Raw genomic sequence first — 14,054 nt, forward strand, 5'->3', positions numbered from 1 at the left:
TCCATGATCCTAGATGGTATTCTAGTGAATCTAATTACTTCCAGGCTGGCCATCCAAGATATTACAGTTAGAACAACAGTCTGCTGTATTGCAGTGGGTTCATTATACTACTCTGTGGAGCAGAATGGAATTGGAGTAACAGAATAAAAAGTAAATGACTACTGGGGCAGCAGTCTTGTAAAGCCCTTTATACTGAATTTCTCAATATCAGGACTTTGAATGGTGCCTTGAGGAACAGGAAGCCAGTGCAGAGGGCTAAAACACTGTATTGTATGTCTCATAGTCCACCCTCATCAAATGGCAAGTTATCACATCTTCAAGGACTGACCTGAGTAGACCACAGTATGAAGACATAAATTATTATTGCTCAATTCTAATTTAACAAAAAGATGCATAGTTGATGTGAAATTAACAAGTTGATGTGAAATTACCACAGATCTGCACATTACTACATTTTTTATTTAACATGATCATAGAATTACAAATATTTGTCTTTTTATATACACACACTTTCCCCACTGAGGCAATTGAAGGACTATGTTCAGAAAGTATTCATTAAATTCTATTTAAAACTACTTTCCTCTCATTGAAACAGTATGTGGTTGTATTTACTTGAAACACTCTTCAAAGCATAAACGCATTGGGCCTGATCCAGATCTAAATTAAAGTACTAACGAAATTGTGTATATGCACATTGCCATATATCACAATGGAAGCACACACTCTTTTCCAGGCTGCAAATGACATTCCCAACCTACAACGGATTTGAAGCTGCACACAGATGAATCGACCTGATTGCTCAGAATAAGTTTCCGTGGAAACAGAATTCATTTCCAATTAATGCATTTACATCTGATTGCCCTGCGGAGCAGATGAGAAAATGAGCCCTACAGAATTTGGATGCAATGGAAATTACTGCAGAAATATGGCATAGCAACCTCTTCATTTAAGAGCTACTATAATGTATATTACACAATGGGAATTTAATTACAGTCCAGTAAGCAGTCACAGGGGTCAGTTGGCTAAGAGGGGGGAAAACCCCTAGTTTTCTAATCACTGCTAGAGGATTAGAATAAACTAAGATCCGCAAGCCTTTTGCCCTGGCAGGGAGATCTACAAAGTTGTAAATACCGTTGCGACAGTGATGGACAAGAGAATGTAGAAGAGAACCAAAACCACGTTATCAGGGAAATATTGGCAGGCAGAACACTTTAGTGATGGAATGGGAACAGCTGAGAAGAGTGATGGAAGAAATATGACACTCAGCTAAGCTGAAAATAAGAACAGGATGCCTAAAACATCTGTGCTCAGAGGGTTTTTTTTCCTATAATGGGCAGAACATAAGCAGCAACTTCAATTCAACACGTCTAGGGCTAAGTCAGTGGTTCTCAAACTGTGTGCCAGGCACACTAAGGTAGTGTGAGAGACTTGATGGTGTGCCATTAGAAGAAGGTTCATTAAGTAAAGATTCCTTCTGAGACCTAAAGACACACTTTCAGAAGAAGTTGCATACGGCGACTTTCCGTGATTAATTGATCTGCCCTTGCCTTTTTTTAATCAGCCCCCGCAGGGGTGGGTCATCATTAGGGTTGCCAGGTCCCAATTTGTCACCGGTGGGAGATTTTGGGGCGGAGCCTGAGGAGGGGAGGGACTTCAATGCCATAGAGGTCCAATTGCCAAAGTGGCCATTTTCTCCAGGTGAACTGATCTCTATCGGCTGGAGATCAGCTGTAATAGCAGGAGATCTCCAGCTAGTACCTGGAGGTTGGCCACCCTAGTCGTCATTGCAGGTGTGATTAGATTATTCAGCCACTCCCCATGAGAGATACAGCCAAACTACCCAGCCTCAAAAGGGTCTTGCGCTCTGCCTCTGCATGAGTTCTCCAAGCTCGTTTACTTCCAAATTGGAGGGCACCCTGATCAGTGACTCATGCAGAAACATTATGATGCGCTCTTCTGAGGACAGATAATTGTTACTCTTCCAAACTCTAAAATGAACACTTTTTAGAATAATAATGACGTGTCTGAGGAAAGAATGTGCCTTGGCTATCAGGCTGTTTTAAATGCTGGATTGTTTGGAGTATTAGCTTAATCCCAGAGAATGAGAGGGTTGTATGATTGCACTTAAGGTAATACTTCTTACAAAGGCAGTACCTGTGGGTGAGAGTGAGCTAGTTTTGGGCCTACATTTTCAACTGTTGGCTTCACTGTGTAATTTTTATTACACAGTGTCACGTTGGAGACCCAACGTGACCCACAACATTATTCTCCCTTCCTCCATTCATAATCACAACAACCTGAGAGGTACGTTATGCTCAGAAAGAGTAATAATGACATCCAGCAAGCTTCCATGGCAGGTTTAAATCCAGGTCTTTCAAATCCTTATCTGAAACTCTAACCACTAAACCACAATGAACACACATGCAAAATAAGGCCATTTTATAATAAGGCCACACACTCAAAATGTCTTTGGGACGTATTCACTACATTCCAATGTACCTGTTAGGGGGCTAGAGCACCTTGACTGCCTTTTTTGGTTGATAATGATATGCTCACTTTGAATACAATGCCAACCTGTTCCAGAGAGAAATATTAAAGTTGCATTCCTTGAAGGAGTGCTTTTACAATTTAAAACATATTTTAGTAACAATCTGGTCTCATAGGCACAAAGCCCACTTGGAATACATCTTATAATACATACCTGTGCTGATACAAAATCGTTCTATTTGTTAATGAAGGTTTATGCAGGCATGATATGTTTTACTAGACTACTGAAGAAGGCCTGGGGGTTGAAACATGTTTGGCATGTGGCTTTACATTATCAAATCTGTATTGGTTGCCATAAGAGCTTGTTATGCATGAGTGTTTATCATAAATATATTCCATTGTTTAATTGAATTTTATTTCACCCAACCTTTTGGGTACCCAACTTTGTTTTTAGGTTGGGTAATTTCCCCCTCTGTTTTGTCCCATAGCGGAGAAGCTCCAAATTCTCTCCCCATGATCATGACAAGAGTGTGGAAGTTCACAGCTTGATGTTACCAATCCATGATAGTTTGATCCCGACGGAAGTTGGTTTCAGGTAGTCGGCTCAAGGTTGACTCAGCCTTCCATCCTTCCGAGGTCGGTCAAATGAGTACCCAGCTTGCTGGGGGTAAAGGGAAGATGACTGGGGAAGGCACTGGCAAACCACCCCGCAAACAAAGTCTGCCTTGGAAATGTCGGGATGTGACGTCACCCCATGGGTCAGGAATGACCCAGTGCTTGCACAGGGGACCTTTTTTTACCAAACATTATGGAGGTGAAGGGGATGTTATCACAAGGAGGCCATTTTTGGTGGTATCTCCATGGCAAATATAATTTGTATTGTTTCAGATAGATAGATAGATAGATAGATAGATAGATAGATAGATAGATAGATAGATAGATAGATAGATAGATAGATAGATAGATAGATAGATAGATAGATAGATAGATAGAGTGAGGGGGGAAAGTATTTGATCCCCTGCTGAATTTGCCCGTTTGCCCTCTGACGAAGAAATGACCAGTCCATAATTTTAATGGTAGGTCTATTGTAGCTGTGAGACAGAATGGGTGGGTGGGTGGGTGGGTGGGGACTTTAAAATGAGTAGAATGTTCAATCTGATGCTGAAAAATAGGGCAGCCAGAGCAAAGACTGAAGGAGGTGGGTGGCTGATCACAGTTATATGGATAAAAAGATGCTTTTAAGAAAACAGAAACGGAAGATAATCAGTATGACAGGAAGGAAGGAAGTGCAGTCAATGTGAAAGGTAGAGAGAACATGGACAATTCTTTTAGCTGAAAATGGAAAAGGAAAAGGCTGAAGATCTTGGAGGAAGATTCCATAATTCAATGCCTTCATTTAATACCTCTTCCTCCCAATTATTTTACCATCAGATCTATCAGATTCTTCTCAAAGGCCAAATTGTCTGAGGTAGCAAAACAGCAGCTGCAAATGAATCTGAATGTTCCAGCATCAAGTTCCTTCCATTCTCATGATCCTAAGCCAGGCATACTCACAGAAGGTCAATAGCATAGGTCAATTTCTAAATAGATAAACTATTTTCTCACTATGTAGACCAGTTGTTGGTTTGCATACTACATTAGTAATGATTTGGTACCAGAGACACCATCTTTACTAATATATACTGAAATTGTGAAGAATGATAGTGTTTTGGAGCTGGATTAGTGTGACACACTATAAAATATATGCAGGTGTGGTTTCTAAATGTTAAAAAGGCTACATAGTTACAAACATCTCTTGGAGCATTGCTTCCAAGTATCTGTGTGCCACCTGCCAGATTTCAAAGAAAACCTTGAGAGCCAGTATGGTGTAGTGGTTAAGAGCGGAGGTCTCTAATCTGGAGAACCAGGTTTGATTCCCCCCCTCCTTCACATGAGCAGCAGACTTTAATCTCTCCACTCCTCCACATGAAGCCTGCTGGGTGATCTTGGGCTAGTCACAGTTCTCTCTGAACTCTCTCAGCCCCACCTACCTCACAGGGTGCCTGTTGTGGGGAAGGGAAGGTGATTGTAAGCCAGTTTGAGACTCCTTAAAGGTAGAGAAAATCGGGGTATAAAAACCAACTCTTCTTGCTGAAGCTTTTTCCTCATGTGATATAAAATAGTACAGCCCTTTTCCTCTTACAAACATTAGAAGGCAAGGAAAGGAGGGCTTTATGAAGCCCACTACAGTGTGGAATGCTACTACTATTTGCTGGGCCTGAAAGCATTAATAGATTAACAGCTTCATAGATTAAAATCAGAGCTCCAATTAATCAGAAACTGCCATCTGGGCATTTCCAATGCCACTTACAAGGCCATGACTGTCTCTTCAAATTGCCTCCTCCTTGGTCTTCCCATTGAGGAACCTCCTTTCCTTTCCTTGCTGCTTAGTGAACCTATGGGACTATCAGTAACAGGCCAACAATCCAGTGAGCAGAGATAGGGGCAGGTCACGGTGTACAATGGGGTCAGAATGGATCTTCCTGATGGGACTGAGTGAGCACCACATTTTATCCTTTTTACCTGGAGAATTTCCTAAAAGGATGTCCATGGATGTTTGGGAAGGTACATTGAACGGGTCCAAGAACTGCCTTATGTTGAATCAGACTCAAGGCCAGTATTGTCAGACTGTCAGCAGCTCTCCAGGGTTTCAGGCAGAGGTTTTTCACATAATCTACCACCTGGTCCTTTTAACTGAAGATGCAGGGGACTGAATCTGGGACTTTCTGCATGCCAACCAAATGCTCTACCACTAGGGTTGCCAATCTCCAGGTATTAGCTGGAGATCTTCTGCTATTACAACTGATCTCCAGTTAACAGAGATCAGTTCACCTGGAGAAAATGGCCACTTTGGCAATTGGACTCTATGGCATTGAAGTCCCTCCACTCCTCAAACCCCACTCTCCTCAGGCTCCACCCCAAAAACCTCCCGCTGGTGGTGAGGAGGGACCTTGCATCCCTATCTACCATGGATCCACAGCCCCCTTCACAAACACCTTACTTTGTAGTGAAAGTTCATCTTAGCATGTGGAGAAGCAAAAAGTATGGGCTTATCTTAATGACAAACATGTATAACTTTTCTGGCCAGTTGACTCCCCACCAAATATCCTAGGACTTGTAGCTGGATTGAGGTGCTGAAAATGTTAAGAAATTCCTTCCTATGCTTTCAGACTTGTAATTCGCAGGGTCTTTGGGAGACATAAAATGATACTTAAACCAATTTAAGTCTTTGGCATAGGTATTTGTGCTGTATAGGATAGCATAGTCTATATCTAACTTGTAAATTTATTCATGTAAATAGCAGCACTGAGGGATAGCAGAAATTTGGCTTCATCTGACGTGTGTGTGTGTGTGTGTGTAAAGTGCCGTCGACCCCTTTTGGGGTTTTCATGGCAGCAGTGTGGAAATGGGGACAGCTACATCTGTTGAATTTTCCTAGTTTTTGAAATTGTTATTGACTGTTATCATTTGTATATTTCAAATATTTTAGGATCAGTACATACTGCATTTTAATACACTGTATTCCAACACAGGTAAGCAATTGTAATACCTAATAGTTTTGATTGTGATCTAAACACACTCTGCAACTGTTAAAGGCAAAGCTGATTTCTTTGAGCCAGGAATGTCCAAAACTAATATGGAGTCTATAGATGAAATTCTACAGATGTCATATCTTTTAAAGAGGAAAAATTAATGAATTCCACTATCTCTCAGCTTAACCTACCACAAGGGTCGTTGTTGCTGTGAAGATAAAATGTTGGGGAAGGAGCCTCGTATGCCACCTGAGCTTTATGGAGGAAGGGCAGGAGAAACATGCTATATATGTTGGCCATCAAGTCACACTGGACTTATGGCGATGACGGGTTTCAAGGCAAGAGATGTCCAGAGGTGTTTTGCCATTGCCTGCTTCTGCATCGCAACCCTGGAGTTCTCTGGTAGTCTCCCATTCCAATACTGACCAGGGCCGACCCTGCTTAGCTTCTGAGATCAGGCTAGCCTGGGCTATCCAGGTCAGGGCAATTAAAATTAACGAATTGTACAGTTGCATGGTTATCAGCGAAAACAGAAGTGCTTTCAGGTGTCTCATATTCAGCCAGAGCAGCTCCGTACTTCAGTTATGCTGGGCTGATTTTATGAGGGGAATGTCCCCCAATAATAAAGCATACAATGCTCCGTTTTCTTTCGTTGCTGAAATAAGGTGTCACAAAAAGCCTTTTCAGATGAGAATTTCCTCAAGCATATCTTCTCCACTGCACATTGCATTTGTTTCTGAGCTTTCACATCTCTGAGACACGTGCATGAGAGTAGCTCACCATCGTACTGTTATGCTGCAAATGGTTTTTTATTGGAAGGAGGGGAGAACGTTCCATCTCTTTCAAGTCTGGATGTATGCTATGAGCCCGAAAGTGCTTTTGTGCTGTCCAGCTTTCCTGAGGCATGCTGGCAGAACAGGCCATTTCTGCCACTTAAGAGCACTTTTCAGACCTTTCCCTACTGTTGGTGTGCTTGGGTGAATAAAAGAAGGGCAGATCCGCATGTGCTTGTATTGGGTTTCTGAACTGACTGATGGCCAGGCAGGAATGATTATTTATAAGGTCATTTCAGTCTTCCAGCAGTTTAACATGCTCATGTGATTTTTGTGTGTGAGAGAGAATGAGGTGTTGTTGCTAGATGCTCTCTTGTTTTCTGAACATCATTAAAAGATATATGGTCAAGCGTGGGAGGGCTGCCACCCAGCTATTTACCTTTTTTTCCCCCAGTCCAGTATTTATATACTGCCTTTTAATGGAAAAAAAAGTTCTCCAAGTCATTCGAAGACATCGAGTCTTATTTTGCACAAAATGTAAAGAGCAAAATATGAATGATTTAAAATAGTTTAAAACAAACTCAGAAAAAAGAGTCAGGCAGCCCATTCCTGAAGGGAGGGGCTGCGCTGGCGGCCGGAGGCAGCACAGCGACATTGCCTCCAAAGGAGGATTCAGCCCCCCCCCCCGAAGCCGGGAAGCTGCCCTTGCTTGCAGCCCTGTGGAACGGCTCCATAGCGTTCCACGGGGCTACGCCACCTAAAAAGGTGGCATAAATGGAAGTAAGGGCAAAGGGGGCATTCCCGGCCTAAAACGGGGGTTAGGAAGCCGCCTAAAGGTGGCTCTGCCCCTGGGATGCCCCCTGGGACACCAGCGCACGGATGTGTGCCATCAGGACACCAGCAGGAGGCCGAGCCAGTATCCCAGGGCTGCACTGCTGTGGGAGCGCTGGGAGGCTGGCGTCCACACCCCAACGCCGGCATCCATGCCGGTAGCAGTGGTGCAAGTGGCCCGGGCACTGGTGCAAGCAGCACAGATGCCTCAACGGGCCCTTCCGCATCTCCTAAGACCTTTCGCCCTCCCAGGTGGCAAAAGAAAATACTTCCTGTTAATTCCTTAAGGCCTAATAGAATAAGACAAAGGGGGATTATAAATGAGCATAAAGTGCTACATCTAAGATTTTAGTATCATTGGGGTCCCGCAAAGTACCCATGTCTCTACCTACCATTTCCCCTGTACCTTCGAATGAAGGAGGAAAATGGTCTGCGTCGGTCCCAGCAAATTCTGGTTGCTGTGGCTTGTGAAGTACCTAGGATGATACTAGACATTCCAGAAAATTTGGAAAATTTCCTGGCATTCAGGACCCCACATTTCCCCACAGACTGTACCCTGTAAACTCTGATTGGTGGGAAATGTCTAACCTCTGAAGCCCCGATTGGAATCTTATACTCTGAACAGGGCCAAGAGGAGCGCCTGAATGGTGTTGTGCCTTAGGGACACTATTGTGGTAACGTAAAAAGCATGGGAACCTGTGAACAGCACGGGGCCAGGAAACTACATCCAAATCCCTGCTTAGTCACTGGGTGGCCTTGAACAAGTCACCAGTGAACAGGGTTTCTGCAAGGATAGAAAGGGATAACTCACGTATGGCATCTTGAGCTCTCTGGATGGAAAACAGGGTACAAAAGCTATATAAAACTTTTACATACTTTATTTATAGCCTTCCTTCCTTGCTGAGTTACAAGGGCAGCTCACGCAATGTGCAATAGATGAGACAAAGATGATGACATTGGCAAAAATTTCCACCTGTCTTACACTGTGACCCACAGCTTCAGTAAAGTTGATCTTGAGACAGGCACCTTAATCTCATCTTGCTTGTACCTTTGCTGTAGGGTTGCCAGGTCCCTCTTTGCCACTGGTGGGAGGTTTTGGGGGTGGAGCATGGGGGTGGGGTTTGGGGAGGGACTACAATGCCATAGAGTCCAATTAGGGTTATCATCCTCTAGGTACTAGCTAGAGATCTCCTGCTATTACAACTGATCTCCAGCCGATAGAAATCAGTTCACCGGGTGAAAATGGCCACTTTGGCAATTGGACTATGGCATTAAAGTCCCTCCCCTCCCCAAACCCTGCCCTCTTCAGGTTCCGTCCCAAAAACCTCCCACTGGTAGCGAAGAGGGACCTGGCAACCCTAAGTCCAGTTGCCAAAGTGGCCATTTTCTCCAGGTGAACTGATCTCTATCAGCTGGAGATCAGTTGTAATAGCAGGAGATCTCCAGCTAGTACCTGGAGGTTGGCAACCCTACTTTGCTGCTAGCTGGCTTTCTGCTGTCCTATCCTCACAGCCAGTGCGGTGAAGTACTTAAGAGCGTTGGGCTAGGATCTGGGAGACTCTGACTCAAATCCACACTCTGCCATGAAGATCGCTAGTTGACCATGTGCCAGTCTCTCTCAGCCTGACCCACTTCACAGGGTTGCTGTGAAGATAAAATGGAGGGGGAGGGATACTGTACAATGCCCTGAGATAGTTGGAGGAAAGGCAAGATTCAAGCATACTGAATAGATATTTGGCTTCTTCATCGCAGCTGTGAAGATTGCAAACTTCTGAGCTGCCCACTTCATTTGTGCATTTTGTGCTGCATCTAGCACAAATACTGAAGAGCAATAGTAACAGCCAAATTTCTAGCATTTCTAGAGCATCAAATGTATTATATTAGATTTAGATTGATTCTAAATACCCTGCAACATTTCATAGAGCAAAATAGGGACATGCTTGTGATGACCAAGGGCTATTGTCTTAGAGCCGTCCCCTTATAATGCATTACTTGAGGCTCTACAGTGTGCGTTTCGATTCAGCATTCATTGTCTGTTCAATAACCTGATCCCTACCTACCATCTTAGAACACAAGAAAGTGTTCTTTCGGTTAAACATATAGTTGGAAAATAATTGTTCTATAATTATATTGTGCAATACTTCCCTGTGCCCTGTGGCACAGAGTGGTAAGCTGCAGTTCTGCTGTCTAAAGCTCTGCTCACAACCTGAATTCGATCCTGACAGAGTTGGTTTCAGATAGCCGGCTCAAGGTTGACTCAGCCTTCCATCTCTCTGAGGTTGCTAAAATGAGTACCCAATCTGCTGGGGGTAATGGGAAGACGACAGGGGAAGGCAATGGCAAACCACCCCATAAACAAAGTCTGCCCAGTCATGATGTGACGTCACCCCATGGGTCAGTAATGACCCGGTGCTTGCACAGCGGACTGCCTTTACTTTTAATTCAAGATATGCTTCAGCAACTACAGTGTGTGTCATGGCAGGCTGTGCATTACATGGTGCTTTAGTGTTCATATGCAACAAGATGCGCTCATTACCCCCATTCAAGCACTTCCTTTCTGGAGAATTCTGAAAAATTACAATGCTAGCAAGCCACGTTTCCCAAGAGACAAGCAACAAAAAATGGCAATCACTTAGGGTTGCCAACCTCCAGGTACTAGCTGGAGCTCTCCTGCTATTACAACTGATCTCCAGCCAATAGATCTCAGTTCATCTGGAGAAAATTGCCACTTTGGCAATTGGACTCTATGGTATTGAAGTCCCTCCCCCCCCAAACCCCGTCCTCCTCAGGCTCCACCCTAAAAATCTCCCGCCGGTGGCGAAGAGGGACCTGCCAACCCTACAATCGCTTCTGGTAAATGGGGGCAGCTAGCTTATTATGAACAAATTGTTATTTGACTACATGGTAACTGGGCAGTGTAGCCATATATAACTGACTCTCATTGTTCAAAAATAGCTGATATTCAAATGTGTCACTTCCTGTTCATTCAAACTGACAGTGCTTAACTTCTCCATACTGTCATAAACTGTGTTGTTTTGTTTCTTCACGAGATCTTGCAACCAAGTATATTACAGCATGGAGAAGTTAAGCACTGTGAAAGATCATACACTGTTGCACTATGAGTTATACTTCAGTGAATACACAACCCTGCAAACTGTACCTATGGGCCTGTATAGTGAAGAAAGAAGCAATCACTTAGATCCTTGTTCTGCTGTTGGTTTTTTCCTGGAAAGGATTGGAAAGTAAGTGCCCCTTTTATACACGTCAAAGGAGACTCAGCAATTTAAAAATGATTATGAATGCAACTATGGCACAATTCTAGTGCCATGCTTTTTCATCAGGGAGCAAACCATATGAAAAATGTTACATTTGGATGCAATTGGTACTTGGGTTTTAGTAGATCAGAGAGGAGCAGGCAGGAATCTGGGGGACGATATCATTGTCATCAGTATTTTACCACAGTATTTTTCCAGGAAGGGAAAAATGATATGCAGGAATAAGTCCTTATGAGCCTTAAGTTACACAGTACTAGGAGCTGGCCTCCAGTGTTTTATTATGCACGTGTTAACATAAAGGGGTGGAATTTCGAATAGACACAAAGGGTGAAATCCACTAAGCGCTGCTTCACTGAAACCATCATCGATTTAAGCAGATGGATTTTTTTTCCAAAAAGAGTGGGCCCTGCACAGAATCAGTAAATTGCATCCTAAAATGATTTACTTTTGTAATATTTTAGATTATAAATCATTAATGGGGTTGACAAGTTGTCTTTGAAATCAACAACAGAGTTCTCATTGATTCACAGTGCAATCCTATGCAGAATTACTGCAGTCTAAATCAATTCTAGAAGAAGAAGAAGAGGAGGAGGAGGAGGAAGAGGAAGAGGAGGAGAAGGTGTTGTTGTTGTTTTTTATATGCCGACTTTCTCTACCACTGAAGGGAGAATCAAACCGGCTTACAATCACCTTCCCTTCCCCTCCCCACAACAGACATCCTGTGAGGTAGGTGGGGCTGAGAGAGTGTGACTAGCCCAAGGTCACCCAGCTGGCTTCGTGTGTAGGAGCGGGGAAACAAATCCAGTTCACCAGATTAGCCTCGGCCGCTCATGTGGAGGAGTGGGGAATCAAACCCTGTTCTCCAGATCAGAGTCCACCACTCCGAACCACTGCTCTTAACCACTATACCACGCTGGCTCTAATCAATGGGCTAGGACCTGGAGTAACTCTGTATAGGATTGAACTGTTATACATTAAGAATTTGATCCACAGATATGAAGTTGTCAAGGTGAGGTCTTTCGCTGAACTAGAAAATGCAGATGTTCCCCAACAATGTTGGCCAAATAAAAGGTATCACAACATCCACAGTGTTGATCTTACGTAGTGGGACAATAGCAGCAATAATCCCATGTGCAAAACCCGAGGACAGCGCATCTATAAAGCTAAGCATTTACTCCTGTTAAACAGTTAGTTAGGCTGCAGCCCTGCTCTGGTATGGACTTGCCTGGGATGCTTGTTTTGCACCAGCTGTGTAATATATTAGCAACTCCTCCATGAATGCTGTGAGTTCACAGGGTCATGCCGAACAACACACACCTAATGAATAGATGACGGCCATAGGGTTTCCATGTAATGAGATGGATTAATCCACCGTTGTTTACAAGGCAAATGGTCATATAAGATGCCACAGTCCACTGGATGACATAACAAAGAGAGATAATATACTCAAGCTCGCTTGGCAGTTTCAGAAGATTATCTTTTCTAACATTAACCATTCACCATGCCTCTGTGACGCTAAATCTGATCAACTTTACTAAGACCTTTTAGCTCTTTGGAACATGTTTTCCTTTCCTAACAGTCAAAAATGAAACAAAGGTCCCCAGTTTGCAAAAACAAACAAACCAACCAAAATTGCAAGAGATTTGGGCAAACTCTATACAAGTGCACGGGGGAAACTCTATACAACCTGTCCATCCGTACCAATTAATGCCCATCTAATAGGTAAACACATTCTTTAAAAAAGGCTGCTGTCATTGGCAAAATGTTTTGGAAATAAGCTCCATTGAACTGAATAGTGGTTCTGTCCGAGTAGGCGTTCATATGTTTGGGCAACAGGAAAGGTATTTATAAATATATTTTAGGACTCGAGGTTTGATTCCTTTTGCATTCCTCCAGTCTTTGGCTGTAATGCAGACCAGACCCACCAACTTAACTCACAAGTAATTGCACTGTGGATAATGCTTTCATTGTCAACATTTATGTCCAAGAATCTATTCAATGCTCCATTTAGCTCTGAAAATACTTACAAACATGATCCGTTGCAACAGCTGTCAAGGCATAAAGGAAGTGGTTTAGGATTAACTCAGGGAAACTTCCACCCTGCCTCTTTCTCACACGGACAAATAAATGCCATGTCCTTTATAGAAAAATCTAACACTGCTTAAGTGCAGGGCACCTGTAGATCTCCACGTACTATTTTTTCAGTGAAAATATATAATGAAAACAGGGAGAAAGAGAGAGATAACTTGACTCGATTACAGCTCCTTCCTTACCTCGTCTTCTGCATCTCTATCTGTCCTGTCCATCTCCTCCTCCTGTGCTTTCTGCTTTCCCCAAGAAGGACCAAGCAAAAGATCAACAAAAGGAGTTTTACAATATAAGGCATCTTGTGGGAACTGCTGGTCCACCTTCCTCCTCTCCAGTAACCTCCTGCGGTGCAAGTACACCCTGCTTTAAACATTGAATCGGCTGTGCCTCCAGGGCCTTGCTAGAGTGCTCATTGTTAGAAAACACTGCTTTTCTGATTTAATATTTTAAACCAGCTTTCCATGGCTTCCCACTCAAAAGCTCTTCTTTTTCATCACGGCTCAGCGATTGGCCATCACTCCCAAAGAAGTTAGTCCTGTCTGGGAACATTTCCTCTGGGTCCTAAAGTGTTTTTTACAGAACAGCTACAGATAAAAAGATTTCGGTTCCATCTGCCGGGTTTCTGCTTGAACCATTAATCTCAGAAGTGCACAGTCCGTCTGCCAGACTGTATGTTACAGAGTCTGGGTAGATGGTGTGCTATTACATGAAAGCATTCCTCAACCAGGAAGCGGTGTCTATACACTTATGTTTTTATTCCACTATTCCTCCAAGGAGCATACATAGCTTTTCCCTGCTACATTTTGTCCTCACAATGACCATGTCAGGCAGGTTATGCTGAAAGAGAATGACCGCACCAAAGTCATCCAGTGTCAAAACCAGATGAGATGCTGGGAGTTCCATGACTGAAGCTCCCAGTGTTTTGTTTTTGAAAGGTAGTTATCAGAGGCACAGGAATCAGATGGAGCCCATCATGCAAGGGAGACGGAAGACGTCCTCCCTGTGCCATTTTTTTCCAAGCTAAAATG

At 43.3% G+C, this 14,054-nt stretch overlaps 1 protein-coding gene across 1 annotated transcript in view; it reads right to left on the reverse strand.

The window, feature by feature from the left end:
• The window catches only part of LOC130483616 (gamma-aminobutyric acid receptor subunit rho-2-like), a 46,102-nt gene extending 32,681 nt beyond the window's left edge, over nucleotides 1–13,421 (reverse strand). Inside the window, exon 1 of the mRNA XM_056856427.1 lies at nucleotides 13,212–13,421. Coding sequence (XP_056712405.1) covers nucleotides 13,212–13,399 — 188 coding nt within the window. The 5' untranslated portion in view covers nucleotides 13,400–13,421. The remainder of the gene's footprint in view (nucleotides 1–13,211) is intronic.
• Between the last annotated feature and the right edge of the window lie 633 nt (nucleotides 13,422–14,054).

Source organism: Euleptes europaea, chromosome 10 (genome assembly GCF_029931775.1).
Source record: "Euleptes europaea isolate rEulEur1 chromosome 10, rEulEur1.hap1, whole genome shotgun sequence".
In the NCBI taxonomy this organism is placed as follows: domain Eukaryota; kingdom Metazoa; phylum Chordata; class Lepidosauria; order Squamata; family Sphaerodactylidae; genus Euleptes; species Euleptes europaea.